Source organism: Pocillopora damicornis, chromosome 10 (genome assembly GCF_964200805.1).
Source record: "Pocillopora damicornis chromosome 10, jaPocDami1.2, whole genome shotgun sequence".
In the NCBI taxonomy this organism is placed as follows: domain Eukaryota; kingdom Metazoa; phylum Cnidaria; class Anthozoa; order Scleractinia; family Pocilloporidae; genus Pocillopora; species Pocillopora damicornis.
The window spans coordinates 18,040,979-18,065,221 of record NC_142679.1 but is presented as its reverse complement, the minus strand read 5'-3'; the positions used below and the strand labels follow the sequence as shown (position 1 = coordinate 18,065,221).

Here is a 24,243-nt window from a genome sequence, read left to right as displayed (position 1 = left end):
TAGTTGGCATGATAACAAAGTAATTTGCATTTGAAAAGCAGCAAGGTTTGTATCATAACAAGGTCATCCTTAGCCTCATTCCTGTTCAAAGGCTTAGCAACAAAGCACACAACTGTAAAATGGACTATTCACCTAACCACTTCAAGCCACTAAAAAGCCAGACCAGCAGGAGGGACCCTCTGGCTGGTAAGGTGGACAAACTCTTTTTTTTCTAAGATCTCATTAGTAATTCTTCTTACTGTCTGCCATACAATTCTTATGATGTTAGTTGGGAGAATTTGATACTGTATCAACTTATAGTCCCCTAATTTATATTTTTTTTTGATTAAATACTGGTCAAAGAGTGATTAGCACTTAATTTCTCCCTACTCTATAACCCCTGAATCAACCATTAACGCTATGAGAATGCATGAAATGATCATTAAGTTACAGAAGTCTTGTTTAATAAACAAATTCTCCTTGTCTGAACCATATGAAATGTTTGGATAACAGTTTGAAGAATATGCATACTGATGTTAAGGTGTAAGGGGTTTAAAAAGGCTACAGTGTAGGAAATAGAATCATTTATGAATGTACTTCAGATCCTGGTTGTTTGAAGCTTGGATAATGCTATCCACTGGATAAATCTCTATTCAGTGGATAGCAAAGTATGTTTTGGAATCATGTATCTGCTGGATGGTGATTTATCAACTGGATAGAGTTATCTGCCCTTTATACAACTAAGCCCAAGTGTGTGTCATGATCAAGAAGCATCTCTTTGGTTTGATTTTTAGTTAGCATGTCACAAGCCCTCAAAACTAGTAATTGGAAACCAATGTCAAATGAGGTTGAGCACATCTCATGGAAGAGACCGCCATTATTTTAAGTGCTGAAAGGGGTTTGTAGTGATGATGTTATTCTTTTAAACATTATTTTCCTTTTAAAAAATATTGTTGTAGCAAGACAAAACAGATTTACCAGGGTAGGGCTGGGGAGGGACATTTGTTAAAGCCAGGAAGTAACATTTGCCTGTAAACAAGTTGTCTTTAAAAGTCTGCCAATGGTTGTAGGTTCTATCCCTTAGAGCAAAAGGTATTAGCAGCTGAGTTGAAATACCATCAAGTATGAGAGGAATTTTACATTCTAACTTATCTTTTTAAGTCAAATACAGCAAATGGCCCTTTTTCCAAGATAATAAACATTTTTCTATCATTCTTTCAAAAACAACGTCTCTCAGTCATTCTCTGGAATTCAAATATTCATATCAGCACCATGGGAAATTAAGAGTTGTTTCATTTTACCCTTGCAGGCTATGGCTGCAAGAAACAAAGGAGTCTCCCCTGTCACTCTCCTTGCATTGATGTTGGCCCCATGTTGCAACAATATTTGTGCAATATTGGTGTGTCCCCTAATCGCTGCCTCATGGAGTGGTGTATCACCAGAATCACCCCGCTTATTGACATCACTTCCTCTTTTAATAAGGAACTCAACAACCTCTTCATAACCATCTAGAGCTGCTAAGAACAGTGGTGTTTTGCCCTCAAAGTCTCCAACATGAATGTCTGCACAGTTGTTAACTAAAAGTTCAGCAATTTCTTTGTCAGTAGAGTAGTGAAGTGGGGTCCTTCCATACCGATCAGCCAAATTTACACTGCTTCCACTTAAAAGTAACACTGCAACAATTTCTTTGTTGTTAATTTTTCGCACTGCTAGGCTGAGTGGTGTTTCTTTTTTAGCAGACATAGCATTGACATGACTTCCCTTTTTTAGCAGGTAAGAGACAACTTCTAAGTGGCCTTCTTTAGCTGCATTATGAAGAGGAGTGTAACAGGCCATGTTTGACATATCCACACTGCTTCCATTTTGAACAAGTGTCTTAACACATTCTAGACATCCTTCTTCTGCAGCAAGCAAGAGAGCAGTGTCACCAAATCCTGTAGATGCATGGAGATCTGCTCCATTGTGAATAAGAACGGCTAAAGTTTCTGCATGACCCTTCACAGCAGCCATATGCAACGCACTTCTACCCCATGTTGACTGACTGTCCACAGGAACACCCAAACGAAGTAGGTACAAGACTGTTTCTTTATTTCCTCCCATAGCTGCGTAGTGAAGAACACCTCTTCTGCTCCTGCCCTTTGCATCAACGTTTGCACCGTTTTCAGCCAAAAATCGTACAACTTCACACGAATTCGATGCTGCCGCAATTAAAATGGGCGCGGCTTCTCCGTCATCTCGAAATGGGGACGGCTTGTTTACGTCTTCTCCTAGCTTTAAAACTCTTTTCATGAGTCTGGCACTCCCGTTCTTTGCTGCTTCGTGAACGAGGGACAAATGCTGTGTATTTTTTTCAGCCTTTTCGAGAACCTGCAATAATTCTGAAGAGCAGTTCCTGTTTTTGGCAAGATCTCTCAATGTTGCTTTGGTCTGGCACGTGTCTATTAACCTCTTAGGAACTCTAACATTCAAGGCTATTATAGTGTCCAGTTTGCTGGGGCTACAAGACAAAATAGTTTTGCAAGTTCTTACATCCTTTTCCATACATGCTGCGTGTAGTACGCTATAACCACCATGAATGTGCGATGTAGTGACGGCTTCAAAGGCAAGAGATACCAGTCTATTCGGGGCCGCCATTTGACACCAATCTATCCAGGATTGGTTCTAGGAGAAGTTAGATGGAAGATTAGGGAGAGACTCAGACAAAGGAACAGCCTTCCCATCGTTGTTCAAGCACAGGCAGCCCAAGCTCCAGCTGTTAGATGATTATCTTGGGGAAATAAGAGTGATGGCGAAATTATAAGAGTTTGTATGGGAATATTTACGACCAGCAGCATGCACCAGAGTATAATTTAGATCAAGACCCAAGCGACAGTAAAGCAGCCCTTACGTTTTAACGTTATTTAAAATCATCCAATAATTTATGCGATAAGTGTGAGATTTTGCCCGAGACAAAATGGACCACCGATCAGCTTCCTTCGAGTCTGTCTCCGTTTCCTTCTCCTTCTAATTTCCATCCGATTTCATTTAATTATCTTTTCAAAGAAAAACTTCTGAAAACGGGGCAGGCTACAAGTCACAAGGGTTATAAGGAGATTTTGGACTCAATAGTCTGTTTACAAAGTCGCCATGTTCTCTTGGACCATTGTCCAGAGCAATGACTTGATGGAGAAAAGCGCAAGAAGGGAGGGGGGGAGGGGGTAATGCAGACCCTGTCTCTCCGGGGTTGCTCTGGCGTCTTAAACTAAAACGTAAAAAAGAATTCTAACGTGGACTACGCTAAAGGTTGCCGCGACAGGGTTACCACCACAACCACAGATGCTTTCTTCGGATTCGCTTTATTTGTTGAAGTTCACACTCATCGTTTTTGTGTTAGATCGACTACGGTGGGTGGGCAGACCAACCATGGGACAGGAGTACTACAGTATTAAAGAAGGAACACAAGTGGATTTAACAAGAACGACCTTTAATTAGAGCCACTCTTTAAAACAATTATACTACAGTTAAAAACCTAATTCAAGTGTAAGGCACTGGACTAAGCACAAATGCTTGTCACTTTCTCATGAACAGGCAAACAATCGAGCCACAAGTTCACTCTAATTAAGAAAACAAAAATGAAAAGCGATAGGGAATTTTTGAGATGAATGGAGACGGAAAGCATGCCATTTCTTTGCGAAAATATCATTCAGAATATATCCTGACAAAAAAAAAAGGAAAAAAAAAGGAAAAAAAAAAGAACTCCTCTTGCACAAAAAAAGACTGATACAGTTGAGGATCAATTAAATAAAGATGCCTTGTCCAAGATGGTTGAGGCGTAGCTGAGATTGAAATTCATATATGCAAAATCAATTCTTGTTTTGTATTTAAATCTCTTGCATACTCGGAGTTCGTCACCATTGCTTTTCAAGTGATGCACGTTAATCTAACAATTATGTCTGATTCTCGTTGACAATAAACTACATTAACCAATTAAAGGAACAATTCTTTGTGATAACTAATTACTTGGTGAAGCTATTTAACTCAGTTGGCTACAAAACGTCCAAAAGCCTACTGTGATTATCCATCCACTAGTAGAAACAAAGAAAGAGAAAAAATGGGCCAAAATTGCGTGTCCCTAAAAGGTACTGAATACAAGGCTAACACCAAAGTCAAAATTCAGGAGCCTGCAGTCTCGACAGTATCGTCTCCAGTGCTCCTCTTCACAAATAGTTTCCCAGGGCTCTTGAATCCTTTTCCTTTAGCTGAGGTTAGTTCTTTATCATTATCAGAAGAATCAATAGAACCCATCTGTAGAAGAAATAAAAACAAGAGCTGAAGTCAGACTTCTGTATTCCTACATCATCCTATACAGGCAAACTTTGTTAGGCCTTTCGGCTTCAATGCTTCTGTCACAGGAGTCGACTAAATCATCAGGAAGCTCACCTTGTCTACCAACTCGGTGATTTTCATTTGAGTGTCAAAACGTATTCAAAATGGCATTGACACAGACAGCCATTAAAATCAAATTGCCCGAAGCGCGAGAAAAGAGACGATAACTTCGTGATTAGTGTTGACTTTGTATCCGATTGGTTGAAAAGTTGGCGCAATTCACAGAACGAAATGGATTTAATCCTCCATTTCTTACCACAGTTGACTGAAAAGGCTCCTTTCTAATGGGTCATAAGACTGGGGCGACAACTTTAACTAAACAATATTGAAAACTTAACTGACACAAAATTGATTTCACGCCTTTTGAGCTTAGTAAGGATTCTAATTCTCCCTTTTGAGGTCTAGCTGGTTCATTTTCTAATGCCTGTTTTGTAATACATGTGCTGTATGACACTCATTTGAAACATAAATAGCATCTTGTTACCACTAACATTTACTTCTCACAATATATACTACTTGTGAACTGCCAGCTGGAAGAGTGGTCTCTTTCACAACCCTTGTTTCGTCTCACCATGCAATGTCTTCCATTCCCCATCTTGCCAGTTGCGTGACGGGACCAAACAAAGGGTGCGAAGTAGACTATCTGGCAAAGGTTCCCCCGCACAATTAAATTTTATGAAAAGAAGAGATTCCAACAAGATTGTGAGAAAACTTATAAAGTACAAAGTATTAATCCGAACAATATTAAAATTAATTTTTTACAAGTTTAACACAAAAATTGATTATTCTTTGACAATTCTTTTACAAAAAAACGTCGGGGCTTACGTTTAAGTTTGTTAAGGAAGACTTCAGATAGATTTTGTCATAAGGTTTAGTATTTAGGATCCCTCAAGGGAATTTTTTAAGCTTTGAAGATGGTCATTTTTAACTGGTCAGCTTAGGCTAAGGACGGTAGACACTTGAAAGGTTTACTGAAACGTTTAAACACTCTACCAGTTTAAGACTGTAAATGGGCCTGAAAAGTAGGTCTGTAACACAAGTTTAAGATATTTATAATTCTTAGAATCAGAGGTCTTACGAAATGTAAAAACCCGTTCTAAGTCTCCAGATGAAAAAGCTTAAGAAATTCAAGCACAACAAAAATGCCAAAATGCTGATTTGAGTTTCCTTCAGAACTTCATAGTTTACTTCATCCTGGTTCATGTTGAGTGTTGTACAATTTTCCTTCTGTGATAAAATTTATGAGCCTAAACCGCACTTTATTCAGCTCTTAAATGACCGCCAACCCAATTCATTTAAAACCCCTTTCACCTTATCATCAGTATGCAAATTCTCCATACGATTCTCTATATCTTTCCTAAGGTGCTGACAAGGAAAACTTGTTTTAAAACAAATAGCTTCTTTAGTAGGTGATCATTTCCTTCATTCTCGTAACCTTTAAATGTGATTCATGGTTGATATTGTAAGGAGAAATTAGATGCTGGTCACACTAAGGGGTCAAAGGGTTAATACGGTTTAAAAACTTAAACAGCAATCTCTTTAGCTCTTAAACAAGCCCCAACTTAATATATATTTTTTTTTTAACTGAAAACTTTCAGGACTGTGATGGAAGCTCAAAACAGAAATTAATGCAAAATTAATTTACAGTAACGCCGCTGTAGTTTGAATTTTTACAAAATTATAAGGAAAAAGATTAACGAGCTCAAGCAGAGAGAGAGGACACTTAAAACGACACCAGAACAAAAACGCCAACGTAAAAACCACTAATGGAAAGAAAATAACTTCACTCGGACCTGTTCTAAAAGGATTGCCTTTCTCAACTGGAAGCTTGCTCAACCTAAAAACAATTATGGCAAAAATAAACATTCCTCAGCACACAAAACAAATATTACTATCAGCAGCTTGCTTTACAAAATAAAAAAGTGATCATGTGGTCTAAACGTCTGGGTGAGTTTAGTCCTGAGAAGGACTGTTGTTAGAAGTTGTGACTGACGTCAGAGTCATTAAACACAAAGGTAGCGATTCTATGCTCAAGAATGAAAAAAAAAAAAAAAAAAAAAAAAAAAAAAGGAAAAAGAAAATAGCCTATTAAAAGTGACTATTTCTCAAACACTGTTCAAAGACTTATTTCGATTCCAACACGGTTATCCATAACCAATGTAGGTCATACACATCTGCCTATTACAGAATGATTCTCGAAGCGAGCCGCTTAGTCTTAAAAGTTGCACCTGAACCAACCAAAGTTTTTGTTCCTTTGTGACCAATATGACAGACCTATCAAACCAACAACAGTTTTCTAACGTTAACACTTCACTAAAGACAGAAAGTTGTTAAATGATTTTCTTACCTCGTCATGAGCATCATTCATCATATCTTCAGCTGCTTTCTGCAAGTCTGATTCATTCAACATAAGCTGAAACATACAGTAAAGCTTTTAATTAGACACACTAAACAGATCACTGTACTTGGGTCTTTGACCACTGAAAATACAACGAGAATGATGGGAAAGTTGCAGAAAAAAATTCAGTTTAATGAAAGAGGAAAAACACATAAATCCAATCCATACAAAGCCAATCACTTAATAAGTTAATCCTTCTATTCTCGTGAGTGACTAAGATAGAATTTCTCCTTACAATATCAATACAATATCAAACGGAAAAGTGGCAAGAAGAAAGAAAATATCAATTAAGGGGATTATTAGTTGATTCAATATCAAATTCTAGAGCTCCATGCTCAATTTATCAAAAAGTTGCCTTCAATGGTAAAGTGGTTGCCTTAGGAAAAACTCTGATCGCTTCCCTGTTCTCAGAACCAACATCATATAGCAGACAACAGGGAGAATTACCAATAAGATCTTGGGAATGTAAGGGTGAAAATTTGATTCTAATGTTAGAAAATATACCTTTTCAGATTCCCCATTTTCAAACGCTTGAATTGTAGATCCTTCCGATGTGATAATTCGTTGAGTAGTGGATGATGATGTGACGACCTGCTTGGAGCTAACAACACGTGTGGTGACAAATGAAGAGGAGGACGTTTCTGTGGATGAAGAAAATGTGCCATCTTCTCCACTCAACATCAGTTCTGGGAAACCTTCTTTCTCCGATGAAGATGTCTGCTTGGTGTACGATCGTTCCTCGGAAACGAACACTTTCTCTGATATCCTTGTTCCTTCTTCACCTGGGAGAACAGCAATAACTTCTTGGGTCTTAACAACCATCTCATCCTTCTTCTCCTCTGCTTCTTCTTTTTTCTCCTCTACTTCCTCTTTCTTCTCCTCTACTTCCTCCTTCTTCTCTTCAACTTCTGCAGCAACTTCAGTGGCAACCTCCGCTGAGGCCACAGCTTCTATAGCAGCCTTCGCTTTCTTCTTCATCTTCTTTTCTTTTTTCTCCTTCTTCTTCTCTTCATCTTTTTCATCGTCGGAAGATGAAGAAGATGACGAGGAACTGGAAGTTGAACTCTTCCTGGATTTCTTCTCTTCTGCCTCTTCCTCAACGACTGCAGGTTCTGGTTCAGCAGGTCTCATTCCTTCAGCAAGTTCCAACACACAGTCTGGCTTCAACCTGTAGAGAAACAGATGAAAAACTTCAGACCAGATTTCAAACAGTATGTAATACTCCCTTAAAACTGACTTGACTTAAACTATGCAATTGGTCCAAAAGTTTCCAAAGAAGCTGGGGTGCTGCGTCGGTGGGAGAGTATCACAGGGTAATTTGGCATTATCAACTAAGTTGCTAACATAAATTGACCATCATCGAGAGTTCAAAAGCTGACGTTTCGAGCGTTTGCCCTTCGTCAGAGCAAAAGAAGGGCTAACGCTCAAAACGTCAGCTTTGAAACTCTAAACGGTGACCAATTTACATTATCAACTCAGTTATAAATAACAAATGACCTTGTTAGATTCAAAACTTATACCAATGGCAACTTGGTAGCTCGTGTTTCCCCACGCTTCAGAAAGTTTACATGTACTTCTTTTTGGTTAAGTTCTCCAAGGCTCTTTGTAATAGTTTCCATTGTTCTGAGTGGCTTTGGTGGCTACGTTGTTTTTGATTTTAACACTAATTACTCTTACAACAAGAGTTTGAAGATAAAAGATTTGGGTACAAGTTGTGTAGTGTTATGATTATACAAGATAGAAAGAGTTATTTCATGAAGTGCTGAGTATACTTTTTACACTTATATCATAACATCATTGTGGAAATCTAATGGTTAAACCATCCATAAATGAATCTCACTTACAAGTCAGTGGCAGAAAGAGTAAAGCGTTGCATTTCGCTTCGTGAACTGAGATAGAATCCTTGACCACTAACGGAGAACACAAGGGATTTAATGGCATCCACATCAGACTTTCTCATTGCTGAGGCCTTGACTTGCATTTTGAGGTTTGGAATAGAATAAACAATCAAATCCCCTTGATTGCTAACACATGCAAGGCAGTGGTACACCATTCCAGAATCGTCATTCTTGCTTCTAACGTTGATCAGACCAATCTTGCGCACTCTAGAGCCATCAATTGCAGTGAGCTTCTCTTTATTACGGGCCTTCAAATGTGGCAAACTGAACACTTTAAACTGTTCCTCAGAGCAAATTACTAGGGAGTGTGATCCACTCATGTCGGGCTCTAAGGTAGTGGGAAAAGTAGAAGGGACACAAATGATTTTCAGTGCAGGCTGTTTGAGCATTTTTATCTCAGTCACAAAATATGACACAAGTAGGAGACATCATTTTGCTCTGTGAAAATATTCTTATGAAAATCATGTACTCAATTCAGTGTTCACTTTTACTAGCAGTTGAATCAAGTCTGCATTCTCTACCACTTCAATGCTGCATTGAAAACAAAAAACAAAACACGAACACGAGAGATTTCTCAAGATTGCTGTTGTTTTGAGAAGAGGCAAGCTAATCAGAAGCTAATAAAAAACTAAACATAAGCAGCAAAGACAACGAGTCTATCAATTTTTATTTTGCTACCAGGTTTTCTAGGAGGAAAGTAACTTTGAACCACTCAGTCCCCTGGATCTCCAACCAAAGCTCAAAAAGAAAAATGTACTCAGTTCTTGAGGCAAGTGGCTAATTTCTTCTCCCCATTGAGTGTCTCAGAACCGGGCACAATGGCCCAGCTGAAAATTACCTTTTTCATTATCCTCAATAATATCTCCTTGAAGTGGCAATCCATCTTTGTCAACCACAAACATGGACACAACTGGTGCTTTGTGTTTCAGTTTGATCTCTTTTCCAATCTCCACCTGCACTTCCTCCTCAGATCTCTTCTCTTCCTCAGGGATGGTCAAATAACACACATAAATGTGACCGGCATTTGTTCCAGCCCAGAGAGAAGGGCAGTGGTGCACCCCTGAAGATAAACACAGATGGATATCCAGTTAATGCCAGAAGGAAGATTCAAGGTAACTGGTATTAGAAATAGTTGTGGTGAAACTACATGTAGTTTTGTGATAACTGAAATCCATGACCACAAAAATAGCCATGGTTGGGCAAAAAGAGAAAGTTTTCTTCATCCAAACTTTAAGACAGTAAAAGAAAAAAGTCTTCTGTGTATGCTGCAGTTGTTTTAGAACCAATAACAGAGTGACTTCTTACCATCTCTGATGTAAGTGTCCACAAAGTACAAACAGCGCACCATACTTAAGACGCTCTCATCAACACGGTTTTCCTCAACAAGGCGGGACACTGGTGAAGCCACAGCCTCTGGCGTAGGAGAGGCTGGAGCTTCTCCTTCTTTCTTGGGGGTCCTATCTGCAGCCCCTCGGGATCCTCTACGAGAACGTAACCGCCGGAAGGATCTTCGAATGCTCTCTTTGAGGGATTTACGTCTGGAAAGATGCTCTCCATTATCAGTTTCTTTGAAAAGAAAAAACACAAATTGGAGTTGTTAGTATATAGATTTATATCACATTTACCTAAGAATTCAATGTAAAGTTCAAAAGAAAAATCTAGATGTATCATACCACTAATCTAAGTGCTGATTTCTAGATCATCAGCCACATATTCCCTACAAGCTTTGGTTCTGAAAATTTGGCATTAAATCCAAAAATTATCCTAAATTTTATTTTTTCCCTTTCTTTCTTCTTATCACCTTTCTGTTTCAAAATAAATCCATATTTTCCACAGAAATTCCTTTTTAGCCACTTCTATCAGTCAAAGGGTTAACCCTTTCACTCCTATGATCTCTTTAGTAATTCTTCTTACTGTCTGCCATATATTGCTTATAATTTTAGTTTAGAGAATTTGGTTTTGAATCAAGTGATAATCCACTCATTGATATTTTTCTACATTTCCATCACTTTTCTACTTGAGATTGTATTGATATTGTAAGGAGAAATTCTTTCTTGGTCACTATTAGGTGTCAAAGGATTAACATCAGGAGGTAAAAATCAGTAACAAAAAAGTTGAAATGGTTTGAGAAGAAAACATGCAACTTTTAGAGTCCAATTCCCAATACTTTGTTCAAGTGGATTTCAAAACTCCACTCTTACCTTGGCTGACAGTCCATTTTGTTGTAACAGTCTTCTTGCTAAGATAATCATACACAATAAAGCCATGGACAGTTCCAGCTGCCAAGAGTCCCCAGCGTGCTTCCACAACAAGTGCACTGACTGGTGCTGCTGGAATGAGCTGAAGACCAGTTTGCAGTTTAAATCCTGCAGGAACAGTGATTGAACCTTCCTTGGGAAGCAAAGGGCCATGTCCTTTCCACTGGAAATTTTCCTTGTCTTCAGTGAAGTCAATCTCGACCATCTGATAGATAGAACAAATCATTTCAGTTACATGTTGTTTGTGCATTTGAATGAGGAAAAATAAACAAATTGTCAGAACACCTCCTGAACAATGTTCAAAACCAATTGTTTTAATTGCCTGCCGATGGGTCACAATTAGTTCCATGAAGAAATAATCACTAGCTATTTCTTTAGTCCTGACTGCTCATACCTGTGCTTCCACACTAGTCTCTTCTTCACATAGGTCAAAAATGAGGACCTGCCCTCCATTACCAGCAGCTGTCAGAGTCTTTGACTTTGGAGACATGATGATCTTGGTCACAGCAAATCGTGGATCATCAGAGTAAGGAGAGTAGTTACCAACTTTCTTAAATGGTGGCCAAACTTCTTCTTCCGCATCCCTGGGCTCAGAATCATGACCTTCATGTTCCCCAACAAAATACTTGGCAGTGTGAAGGGTGTAGATGAGCTGCATTTCAAGCTGTGACACATCCCAGAAATTGATGGAACCATCTTCATGCCTGTTGAAGAAATACAAAGGAAAAAAAGCTGGTTGCTTTCCAAGAACAATTAAGGTACTTATTGAAATTACGTGGTTCAGTGTTTTGTTTGGTTTATCTCTCAGTCTTTCATTTAACCTTTCACCTTGTCATAAAGTTGTAAAGAAAAGAAACACTGGTGTCTTCAATTAAACCTTGTTTATTACATGTTGGTCTTGAAGTGTCAGAAACTATATACAAGTAATTTGGTCTCATTAACAATTCTTATTGTCTGCTGCACTGATCTTATGAAGCTAGTAAGGGGAATTTGGTATTACATCAACTCATAATCCCCTAATTGATACTCTTCTTCACTCTCATCACTTCTCTGTTTGATATTCTATTAGTATTATGGGTAGAAATTACGTCTTGTTAGCTCATGGGAGTTTAAGGGTTAACACATGAGTATAACAACACAGAAAACAACATTTCAGCTAGGCCTGTCAAGGTTTTTAAATAATTTTTCTTAGAAGGCAGACTTTCTTGAGAGTATATAAGGATAAGGATAAGGCAATACCAGACTTACCCCTCCACTGTCTATTAACTTTTGTCATTAATGTTCTTGTATAATTCTGTTTTTAAGACAGATTTTCAGAGCTGAGCACCCCAAGTTACTAAAACCTAAGCCACCCTGAATAACAGACAAATTTGGCTGACTGTTGACTTTCATGAATCCAAAACAGATGCATTGTAATTCATGGACCATAGAAATAATTCTGCTATTAAACAAAAAGCTTACCCAGTAATCAGCAGATCCTTGGTTTCATCATCTTCTATCAGTGCCTTGCCTCCTGTTATGGGCCAACTCTGTGGTGACCAAAGTAGAGCTCATTTTAATAAAATCAATTTTATCGCAAACAACAACCTTTGTACATTTCAAATGTCCAACTTTTTAGAATAGGAGTTTCTGACACTGCACATACCTCATTTGAGAAGTCCACTTGAAGTTGTTTCTTCCCAGCAGTCAATAACTGATCAAACACACTTTGAGGACAGTCGTGGCAATGATATGAACATGTGATGGGGGAAGAATGCAGGCACACCAAGTAGGGTTTCATGAAGGTGGGGAACCTGTGAAGAAAAAAAAAACTCAGTGAGAATACAAATTAAAAAAATGATTTACACAAAGCTTTTAACTAAAGACATACACAGAAGGTTTTTTTAATATCTATAAAAATGGTATTGAGGTATTTTATTACATGAAGGGCTTTGTCTCACCCTGCCTCCTTGGTGACCAAGTCAATGACAACTAATTCTTCTTCACATAGCACAACCAAGTAAGCTGGATCTATTGAAAGAACACACAGTCAATTTTCAACAGAAAATTTCTGATTAAGATAAAGGGCTGCGTAAGGATCAGATGAAGGAGAGCAGTGAAGAACAATAAGGGGTTCACTTGGGGTCTCGGAGCTAACCATATTGGAACTGGTTAGCACATGACTGGATAAATTGCTTGATACTGACTAAAACACAACAATCATTGGGTTACTGTGCAATCTGATAAAAAAGAAATAAACCAAAGGCTGAAATAACATGCTTTACTCATGACAATACAAACACAATTACAAAATTGATGATTAGGCTGCAATCACTGTGCACCTTCCAATCAAAAAAGCAGACACTGAAAATGCAAAAAAGCTTTTTTTTTAAAATTTACCTGCCCCATTGGCTTTCACAGTAAAGAAGTCCATCACACGTGAAGTGAAATCAAAAGCCACTTGAGGAGTGTTGTCACCTCCTTCAACCAAGTTGGCATCCTGAATCAGAGAGACACAGTGTCGATCTCCATAGCTGGCCCTTGGCATTCCGCCGCTGAAGAACACAGAAGAGTCACTCCACTCCACTTTTGTGATGGCTTTGCAAGGGAATGGTCCCAGGGGAGTGACAGCCTTGGGAATCTCTAAGCTTCCCTCCAGTGACCACCTCGTCAGACTGCCATCACCATGAGCACTAATGAACTTGGTTCCATCTGCATGCCAACTGAGACTTTCGACCTCCTGTGGCTGATCAGAGGATTGAATGCTGAAGGTGGCTTGAACACTGCATCGCTCGTGATTCCACAAGACAACCAAACCCTTCTTATAGCCAATTAGGATCTAAAGAAAAGGAAAATGATAACTCGGGTTTGCTCTATCTACATGTAAAACATTGGATAAGGTAAAATTTCTTAGTATTTTAAGGATCATCTATATTATTCCTTCTCTTTCTTTTCTACTCTAACCGAGTATGTACCCTGCATTACACACCTTACAAATCAAATCTAAGTACTGTAGGGAAAGTGTAGGATAAATTTTTTTTCTTACAATAAAACTGCTTTGGTCTTGTGCATCTGACAAAACTCAACTGCAGTTGATCAAAATTGTTATTTGAAATCTGAGTAAGCCTTCCCTATCCTAAGTCATTTCCATTGGTTGTGGGTTCATTTGTACCCCTGTAAAATATTACTGAAACATTTCACACAATTTTGATACATTTTTAGTCTTGCATAGTTATAACAGGGAACAAGAAGAGGTTCTCTGTAGAGTATTTTCACCAAACATTTCCTTATTTTGCTATCTAAAATCTTACTATCTTATAAACTGCTCAGTATAAAGTTCACCCAAAAATTAAATGGGCCACCAAGACACAATAAAATACAATGTGACAACATTCTAATAGCATGTCTTCTAACCTTGTTAGAATCCTCTGGATGTTCCTGAATAGCTTCAACAGATCCTGCATTTGTCTTGCTTTCTTCCTGGACACTGCAGTAAATTTAAATTTCAGAGGAAGCTCACTTATTGTTCTGCATCCTGAAGCTGTTTTATTATCCACATCAGAATGATATATTCTTACATGGAACTTTAACTTAAATATTTTTCATTTTATTGAAATAAAAAAAAACAAAAACAAAAAATGAACAGCTTGCCAAATCTGACTGCCTTGAATAAACATGCTGAAGCTTAATCACTCAAAAAAGGGTAAAATAACCCAAAAATTGGATCAGTGAAAACATTTAGAATTTCGAAACACTTGTTCAAAATCTGCCCAATCTCTTATCTTTTGCTACTTTTTAAACTAAAGAAGGCCAGTTCAAAGTCTGAAAGTCTTCCTGTGTTTGTTTTTGAGATAATTTCAACCCCCTAATCTGTAATCTTTTTCCTTTTTCCCTTTCCTTATGTGACCTCAACTGATACAAATATACAAACTGTGTTTACTTTGCCTACTACTAAAAATTTTTTCCTATAGCAATACAGACTATGACTTTCTTTCTACTTCTCTTTTTTCTTGGGGAGTATCCAAGACTTTCAAGACATAAAATATTGCACTCTATACAATATTTGTATTATTTCTCTATTAAAATCACACGCCAGCATGTGCTTTCCTGATTTTTCAAATGGATAGAAAATATTCCATTAATAGGAAAATGAGACCACCAAATGGTCATGGTTATTTTAAGAAAACTGAATATCAAAAGAACACATTTTTGATTTGCATAAATATAAAATCTATTATAAAAATGCACCTTTGGAAGCATGACACAAACCTTTGCATGACAACATCCTGGTAAATGATGTATTCTTGAAGTTCAAATGAGTTTATATCCAGCAGATAGATGTTACCACCTTCTGTTCCCAGGTAAAGACGGTTGGTTTTCATGGACAGACAGCACACAGAGATCTTTTTGAGTCTGAAATCACCAGACAAAAGGCAAAATTAACATGAGAAATGGTGCAAGATCCCACAGATAACGAAGCTGAGCACAGCAGGGAGAGAAGGCGTAAATCATGAAGTGTTCAAAAATAAAATATGGCGAAACTCATGAAACTTTATTTCAACTATTACAGAAGATCAAAATCTGGCTGGAAAATATTTTAATTTAATTATAAAAGTTGCACAAATGTTCTAGATTATAATTTCAAAGAGAAGTAATATGCTGTATGCACAAACAGGAAGAAAAATACATGCAATGCAGGTCATTCATTATTTTTTTATGGTTATACAAGGTATTTGTCTCTTACTAAGAGATGGTAGGAATTTTACATTTCATAGAATGAAAAAAATTATTTCATGTTTACAACTCTGTACAATGTCTGTCAGACTGGCAGTGTGCCAAATGGAAATAATTGTTGTTGAAGAATTTGGCTCACACAAAGTTTATTTTAAAGTCTACCTTCCCTCCAGTGTACATGTTTTGACTTCCTCCAGAACTGACTTCCCCTCTTTTTTGTTAACCTCCCAAAGATGAATAGTGTTTTGTTCTCCATCATCACAAACACTTATGATACGTCCCTAAAAATCACAGAAGGAAAACATGCTAGAGGTTACAAGAACATTAAGTTAACCAAAACCAAAATTTGTCACTAGAGTAAAAAAAAAAACAAAACAAAACAAAAACAATTAGATTAGGGAAGAGGGAAATCAAAAACTTCATAGCAAAATAGCAGACAGTATGCTATATCTTTTTTGTGTTTTTTTTAAGGATACAGAACTCAGCACAGTAATTGTTATTTTTGCACAGATATTTACCAGCCTATGCATATCAAAGTAAGGACAACCTGTGGATCATCATTGATCATATGCATGAATTTACGGGATTAACAGAAGACAATAACCCTTGCAAACAAAAATAAAATGCATTAAATGTTATTTTAAAACTATCCACACTTGAAAAGAAGCCCAAAAGATTATTTCATGCAATGTTGCTGACGTAAACTCCAGTCCTCTTAAAACTTAAATGATCTTCACATTAAAACAATGAACTGTACAAGAATCTGCAAATTGATGGTGCTGAAACAGATTCCTATGTAATTAATCTTGGGAAAAAAAACAAAACAAAAAAAAACAGTGTTATCACAGATTTCATAAATTTTGCATATGCCAAAATGCATGGATTTTCACAATGATTGAGCAAGTTTGCATGTATTACCTTAACTTGAGAAATAAAGGCTTCAACTTAGTTATAAGGCATGTCAGTCATTAAACAGATCATTTTCTCAATGTTAAGAATTGCTAATAGCTAAGGTCTAATATCAATTTTTTCTAGTTAAGTGTTATGTTACATTGAACTGCAAATACTGCTTGTAAACATTACTTGAAAGCTCTTCCACTTTGCTTCAATATTCCACAGCACTCCTGCACAGCTCAAATGCTTCAAGAGTGTTTCTGATGTTTTGAAATGAGTTGACTAGTACTATGAATTAATTTACCTAAGATAGGCCAATATCACTGATCATCAACACATTCAAATGTTCAGTTTTGTTGATAGACTTTCATAAAAACTGCCACAAATGGGAGATACTTGACAGAGATGGAAAAAGGGAAAATGAAAAATCTCTCAAAATGTTGTGTGGGTACATTTAGGTATGGGGACTGTAGCCTCAGAAAAGCTTTCAGTTACATCCAATCCCTGAGCACAAGCCTTAACTGTGTTAACAGCTCAACTCTCACTATCTGATTGTCAATTCTTCCTTCAAGCTGCAACACTTTCCTTGTTTATTAGTTATGAGAATTTGGTGTTGGATCAAGACAACAACCGCTACCTGATAAGTTTCAGTATTCTCATTGCCTTTTTGCTAGATAGTGAATGGATATTATGGGGAGAAGTTACATATCAATCACTTCTAGGAATTAACAGTGAATTATCAATTCTTACTTCTTCCTATAATTAAGTCTTGTGACAAACAAGAGTGCTTCAATGGGGTGCTACTCTTTCAAATGGTACTTATTATGTTTTCCAGAGATTATTTGTTAACCAATCATAGATAAGAAAGCCTAAAAAAAAATTTTTTTTTTTTTAATCAAGACAAGTATTTTACTGATTAGTCTAATCAACATAATTTGCACTACAAGAACAAGTAGCTGTTAAAATTGCTAGCTGTTAATGTGTCCAGGGAATACTGAAGTCTCTCCCAACATTTTTGCTAGTTTCCTGACCTGTTTTCTTGTATAGATTGTCAATTCCTGGGAAGACACTATGGGATTTAGGCTCTTACCCAGGAGTCTTGGTTCAGTATCCAGTAACCTTATAGGTTTACCAGCAAATTCCAACAGCGTATGTAACAACCACCAACCTGATTTCTTTTTGGACAGGTTAGTCACATGAATGACATTGTACACCTACTAGTGGTGGTAAAATCTAGCTGCCGTTGCCCGCAATACCCCTTGGAGGAAAGAGAAGAGCTTCTTCCCTCACATTTTGCATGAGTCAAACTAAACACTTGTATGCTTCAGGTTCTTGTAGTGCAGAAAACCTTAATTTTCTTAAACTGTTAAACCAGAGTCAATATTTAAGAATTGCTATTATGTAAAACAGCAAAAGCTTGAAATTTCATTTTCAAAATAATTATAATACAAAGGATCTAACTGAGAAATATCACTCTCAGTACAAGCATGGAAACTCCAAAAATTCTACACAAACAGAACAGTACTTCATAACTTTTGCTTTTCACAAACTACAAGTACCAGAAGTAACAGGCTACTTCATGCACTACAGCTAATGAAGATGTTGCCTGAACACATTAAGCTAATCACAAAATGCCTCTCAGCACATCAGTGCTAGGACAATGCTTTACACCTCTACTAAAACTCTTAAAGCCACAAAAAGAAAGAAGAGAAAAAGAAATGTACCGATAGACAACCTAATCCATTCACAACCACAAATGGTTTTATTCATTTCAAGACAATGGCCAATATCAATCCTTGGATAAATTCTAGAACCTTTGTTTACATTCCAGATGATTTTTCGAATTTCATCACAAGTGAGCAAAAAGTGAAAGAAATTTAAGATGTGTGAAGCGAGGAAATAAAATGTTCTATCAGCTTTACTGCCGCACGACATTACAAAAATAGACATTGGACAGTCTGATGTTTGAAACTAACACCTAAATTTATTCTAGATCAAGTCAAAATAAATAAGCTTATATTGATTTCCTGATTACGGAGCAAGTACGAAGACAAGCTTAATCTGGGTGAAGAAGAGTTTCGAAACCATGTTTAACACAATAGTGACAAATTCTGGATTTTTCCTGGCGAAAAAGCGGATGCTTCTGGAGTAAATTCGTTGCGAAGCCCCACCCTACTATCACACACCCTCAATTTTCCCCTCTGTCGATTTCAGTCGAGCGAGTTTTAAACACGATCAAGTATGATAGGAGTGACCGGATGACTTACTTGTTCTGGCAGAAAATGTAACTCTTGAATCACCGTTTCCAGTTGATGACGAGCGGAAAGTTCCACGCCAGGTCGGCCATAGCTAACAGAAAAGTCAAGAAGCAATAGAAGAAGAGGCGAAGACGCGTGGGAAAATATGCAATAAACAAAATGATGCCCCGCGCGTGACTGAAATACCTGATCCAGTTTTTTAGAGACTGAACTTTACAAGGACTCTTGTGCTACTCGTAGACAAGAGCAAAATAAAGTAAATTAGCGTCAAGAGATATTCTTAGTTCCTAACTTCAAGTCAGGGCTGTCCTAAATTATGTTTGGAACCATGTCGAAGAAAAAATCGAACGCAAAAAGCAGAATTTTGCTTGGGTCTTCATAATGATCAGAGAAACTTGAGTTGATAAGATACTTCACTCGTTCTTTCCTTTCGCCCCGCTTGAAACCACAATAGCCTCATCATTTAGTATTATTTAAACCAAACGACACGCTGGTTCACTTGCAAAAATAAAATTTATATCGTAGCAACAGACAAAGAGAGGGTTTTTGCAAGTACATCACTGTATCTGTGGAGCGAAGCGAAGCGAAGGCTACCTCTACGTGATCAAAGATCATTTTTGTTGGATTTCTGGAAACAACACAGTTACTTCCAAAACGTGCACATGAAACCAATTATATCACGAAAACAGACCTTCACGGAAGCAAATGCGGGAAACATTCGAACAATTGATCGAAGTTTTTAGCTTAGGACACGTGTGATGGCACAAGGAGGAATGGAAGATCGAGGCTATTATGTACGATTTAAGCCGAAGATTTCAGCCATTTTAGAAATCCATAAATGCTTTTAAGTAAACTACCACATTCGGAAACTTGGGATGAATATTTCTAGTGTGATTTCGTCTTGGAATCAAGTGTAGTGCGTGCAAAATAACGATAGGCTGCTATAAAATATTCTTAAGAAGGGAGGGTTGTGAAGGTTCGCAATGTCTTGGTGGTAGATTTCATTGTAACTAAGGAATCACGAGACATTCGTTTTGGCAAGTTGAAGGTAAAAACAATATCACAGGCAACTGAACGGTCAAAGTTAAAATTTGAACAGCTCAAAAGCGCTGCATTTGAGAGGTGTATTCGAACTAATCCCTTACATGTCCAATTATAAAATCATAATTTCTTGTGACTACGAATTGATGGATGTAGGATAGGCTTCCTGGGTCCACAAACAACACTGATGAGGAGGTTTTTGCAATTCCTTGCCTTCCTAAACCTTACATTCCGTCTAAGTGTCATAGACGGTTCGGAGACAAAGCCAAGCACACTGTCTGGTTTACGGAGAGCTATAGCTCCACAGGTTAAGCTTTAAAGCTTTGCAACAAAGGATACATTTTTAGCAGCCCATTGCTTGTTCCAATAGCCAACAAGTTCAGTTCAGGATCGTGAGCGATTGCCGAAGGTTTTGGTGGAAAGCCATGTTCCACAGCCTGCAAGAAATTTAGGGTATTTATAAAAGCACATGTCCCTGGAGTTATCATAATCTATTCAAAGAGAAGGCAAGAAACCGCCAAAACTTACCTTGTTGAACAAAAACAGATCCTGACCAAGTTTGTCCTTCAAATGTCCGGAACTCCTATCCCTTGTCCTCGAAAAAAACTTAAACATGGTTGAAGTAGTCGCCTTCCAACAGAACCAAACGCGGCGACTTCACAGACGAATAATTTATTAGGAAGGTTGGAGTAACTGAGACTGCAAGCGAAAGACTCGTTTGAAAATCAATCACGCCTTAGCGAAGTTGAGTTCGAGTCATGTGACATCCTGTCAATCAAACCGGCTGGGACCAATGAGATTGCATATCATGATTAAAAAGCGCGCCGAAAGAACACTTCAGCTGCAGGCGATTGGCTTCAAAAGTACTCTTCAAACAAAACGTAGAAGTTCAAACTGCTCTGAATTTCTCTTCATGAATAAATTACGGCTGGGAAAGTTGACATGCAGTGTCTTTTGTGACAAATATTTGTTTAGGGGCGCGTGATCAGGATGTATTGTATACGAGTTAATTTTGACAGGCTCCAACATTTTTTGCCTTACGTGTGTCCGCGCGCCCTTTCAATTGCGGGCAAAAGTATGCTAAATTGTGAACCGCACGTATTCCATGCTCCCTACTGCGAATATTTTATTTGGTTTAGTTCAGACTTTGCACATGATATCGTGAATTTTCGATAAACCAGGAGAAAGAAAATAAATTGTATCATGTCTGATTACCTTTTCGAACAGATTACCCAATACTTTCCACGTGTCGAGAGGGTTCCTTATAAATATGCATATTTTTTCAAAAAAGATATAACTTAGCTTTAAGGACGTTTCACTTCAAGTGAGCTGGGATAGTTTTGTTGAATTGTTTTGTCTTAATACAGAACGCCCTTACGACCGCCGTTTACACATAATCAAACATTTTCGGAAGATCTCTATTTTGAAAACATCTTGGTCTCAGCAAACTTCTGAACAGGTTCCTTTCTAATCCCATAAAGCATTCAACTGTAAAAACCCTATGATTTTTTTTTCGGAAACTCGAGCGATAACGAACATGACCTAAACGTGTTTAAAACGTGACCGCTGGGACGAATTAAAACCCTCTTTATTTAGTAAAGAGAACAGGACAAAGGTCTTATGGTGAGACATGCCTTGTCTGATTATAATTGAATACTATCTACCTGACAATGTTTAGTAACGCAAGTTTTAGACTTTGCAGAAATAATGTCTGGGTTTTGTCTACGTGCTTGTGGCTAAACTAAACCTCACCGTTGAAATTTATTATTGATATCGGGTTCGTTCCGAAAACCAATATCGTTCCGTGAAATCTTTTCGTCATACATCACACTTTGATGCTTGAGATGCGGGCGTTAGGTGTCCCGGCTCTTCGAATTTTGTGGCCTTTACGAATGCCAAATACGAAATTGCCAAGTATTTTGACGCCTCCAATGCTTGTGAATCAATCATCTAAAGTTTGGAAATAGTATTTTGAATATTCCTAAAGTTAATCTGGGAATTTCACGTCATTTTAGAACCTTTCCTGCTCTAAACCCGTGGTCTTCTCATTTTGTTCCGATATCCCCGAGAACCGGAACAAAACTTAAAGTATGAATGAATTTTGATCACGAGGTCGGCGTTTTATCAGAAAATCTACCGTGAAGTTTATTTACTTATATTTAGAACTAATGCTAAAACTTTTATATAAATATTGACAATAAACGACAGTGATTATCTATGATTAAATATTAAGGTATTAAGCGTTTCCGATGAGGGAATTCTCGTTTGTGAACCAACGAGAATTTCTCGACTGTGAGCATTGCACAATCTGCCAAAAGCGGCGATTTCGATTGACACTGTGAACCTGCCATTCGCATTTTTCTTCTTTAAAAAGATTTTTTATCTATTTAAATGGAGTAAAATCTGCTTTACTTTAGTGAAAGTCTTGCAATTATAAATAACTATTACGAACACACGAATTCAAAACGAACAAGCAAATGCGGATATAAATAGAAATTCCGTCATCACTTGAGTCCTGACAAGAATTGAAAAAATAGCGATGTAGTTTTTTTTTTTAAATTCTCTTAAAAAGTAAATGGTATCAACTATGAAATATAAAAGAAAAAGAAGTTGCTAAAGACGCACGATACTCGCATGTAGTCCGATTTATTTACGGCAAGATTTGTTGCTATTTTCACCTGAGTTTTGATTGTTTTCTTTTGTTTTCAAATAAGACGAAGCTTGGGCTTAGGAAATGAATAAATAAAGCCGACAAAACACGTTAATTACACAGACACACGTGCCTTACCATTGTTTGGTAGCTTTAAGTAAAGAGACACCGAATATTACCTTTAGTCTTTTAAAGAAAAAAATCAAACCCATATCGAAAGTGCCGACAGTTTCCTCAACACCGTTCAAATGGATTTAATTGTCTGTGGTTCTCTTCTGATTACATATTTGGCGAACAACGAAGAGAGACATTGAAGATGAAAAAACTTGCATTACTACTCAAAGAAGTCTTCTTTAACCGCTATGATGTAATGATTTTCACACAATTTAATTGGTCGGGGTCCAAAATATTGAACGCTTCTACAGCAGAGAAGGCGGGCACCAAAGGCAAGGAAAAATAAGGAAGAACTTTGAGGAAGTTGACGCTCATTTTCTATTGTTAAACTTAGCTCGCACAATATAGGATTATTAGTGTCAAAGCGTTTCCTCGATGATCGTTATATGAGCTACTAGAACAGTCCTGACAAACTGTTTTGGGAAGCAACTATTTTTATCATTGTGTTTGGCAACGCAATAGTTCATTCGCACGATTTGTTAGGGAAGTTGCAAGCTTTTGAGGGAAAAAAATTCTTATTTTTTTTAAGTCATTAGCTGAAGTGGCCGTTATATTGAGACCTATTGAGTGTCCCTCGTTTGCGGTTTGGCGGTTGCTTTTGAATGCAAAACAAATGAACGTGAAAATCATCATGAAAAAGCAGTAATGATTAAAATAAGCAGGATGACATATTTCGGGGCCATGAATTTACCACACTTTTTGCTATGTTTACTCATACGACGTTTCAAGTTTAACATTACTGATCCTCATGGTATAAATAACACAGAACCTAACGTGAGGCCTCACTTGCTCACCAGACCGCGAAATCCGAATAACTAGGGTGTGACTTCCCGTGGGCGATGAATTTTTCCTTGTCTCAGACTCGAGAAAAAACGAATAACATCCTTTATTAGGAGCAAAAACGGTTAGTTCGCAGATCTCTATTTAATCCATATAAGTAATGTTGGCGACTACTATCAATCTCGGAGACTTTGAATCACTTTTTTAGCATGTCTCAACGGAGTTTCACTGATCTGCTCGCCGAATGAGGTTTGTCCAATCAATAAATCAGTTAGGGAAGTTGTAAATCTCAAGGGGCATATCTTAATTAGGAGAGACCACAAAAAGTTTGAATAGACCATTTCCGAGATGCTCACTTAAGCCTCTTTTTCAGTATAAGGGTAAGAGCGATCTTTTGATTTGAAAATCAGTCTTTGTTATTCTGTAAACAAAACCTAATATTGCCATCACAAAGGTTTTGCCAACACGGCACATTTTGAAAGTGAGGCTCGGCTGTTTAGGATTTTGAAGAGGTCTGTTCTCGCAAAATTGCGGAAAGAAGAGGAATGGTTGGGTAATTTCGATTGAGTGTCGTAAAAACAAAAGCAAACTAATCACAGCGCCAAATGTGAGAGAAGGATAGTATATCAGGGAGCCAATGAGAACTCGAGGAAAAAACAGGCAACCTGTTTGAAGCGCGGGAAAAGGCGAGTGTTCAAGTCGTGATTGGTTGAAAGGGGTTAAGAGAGTATCACGAGTTTCTAGACCAATCAAATAGCAAATTTAGAGGCAATAATTACGGAGCAGTAATGGACCTCGTCTCCAGGGCGGGATGGAGCGCCACGCTGCAGAAAGA

At 37.6% G+C, this 24,243-nt stretch overlaps 2 protein-coding genes across 3 annotated transcripts; both read right to left on the bottom strand.

Annotated features, from left to right (window-relative positions):
• Positions 1-421: 421 nt before the first annotated feature.
• Positions 422-3,296, bottom strand: LOC113673634 (uncharacterized). Its single transcript, XM_027190047.2, has one exon. It carries the CDS (start codon positions 2,611-2,613, stop codon positions 1,231-1,233), a length of 1,383 nt encoding a protein of 460 aa, XP_027045848.2. The 5' UTR covers positions 2,614-3,296; the 3' UTR covers positions 422-1,230.
• Positions 3,297-3,425: 129 nt separating this feature from the next.
• On the bottom strand, positions 3,426-20,531 carry LOC113673659 (LLGL scribble cell polarity complex component 2). 2 transcript variants are annotated; one of them, XM_027190075.2, is made up of 19 exons: positions 20,333-20,531; positions 20,144-20,241; positions 18,773-18,854; positions 15,774-15,892; positions 15,147-15,290; positions 14,292-14,364; positions 13,278-13,716; positions 12,839-12,908; positions 12,544-12,691; positions 12,360-12,427; positions 11,293-11,602; positions 10,842-11,103; positions 9,946-10,206; positions 9,479-9,700; positions 8,587-8,968; positions 7,247-7,910; positions 6,692-6,757; positions 6,138-6,181; positions 3,426-4,263 (listed from the first exon to the last, which is right to left on the bottom strand). In XM_027190075.2, the coding sequence occupies exons 1-18, from the start codon at positions 20,417-20,419 to the stop codon at positions 6,161-6,163; spliced, it is 3,516 nt and encodes a 1,171-aa protein (XP_027045876.2). In that variant the 5' UTR covers positions 20,420-20,531; the 3' UTR covers positions 3,426-4,263; positions 6,138-6,160. The 2 variants fall into 2 exon arrangements, with proteins under 2 accessions (XP_027045876.2, XP_027045875.2); XM_027190074.2 differs by lacking the exon at positions 6,138-6,181.
• Positions 20,532-24,243: the final 3,712 nt, after the last annotated feature.

Excerpts from the sequence above, each read along its gene's own strand:
- LOC113673634 (XM_027190047.2), bottom strand. The coding sequence starts at position 2,613 with ATGGCGGCCCCGAATAGACTGGTATCTCTTGCCTTTGAAGCCGTCACT.
- LOC113673659 (XM_027190074.2), bottom strand. The coding sequence starts at position 20,419 with ATGTTTAAGTTTTTTTCGAGGACAAGGGATAGGAGTTCCGGACATTTG. Across the intron at positions 8,969-9,478 it reads TATTGAGGATAATGAAAAAG|AGCCCGACATGAGTGGATCA; the intron begins GTAATTTTCAGC and ends CCACTACCTTAG. Across the intron at positions 6,758-7,246 it reads AAAATGGGGAATCTGAAAAG|CTTATGTTGAATGAATCAGA; the intron begins GTATATTTTCTA and ends TGTATGTTTCAG.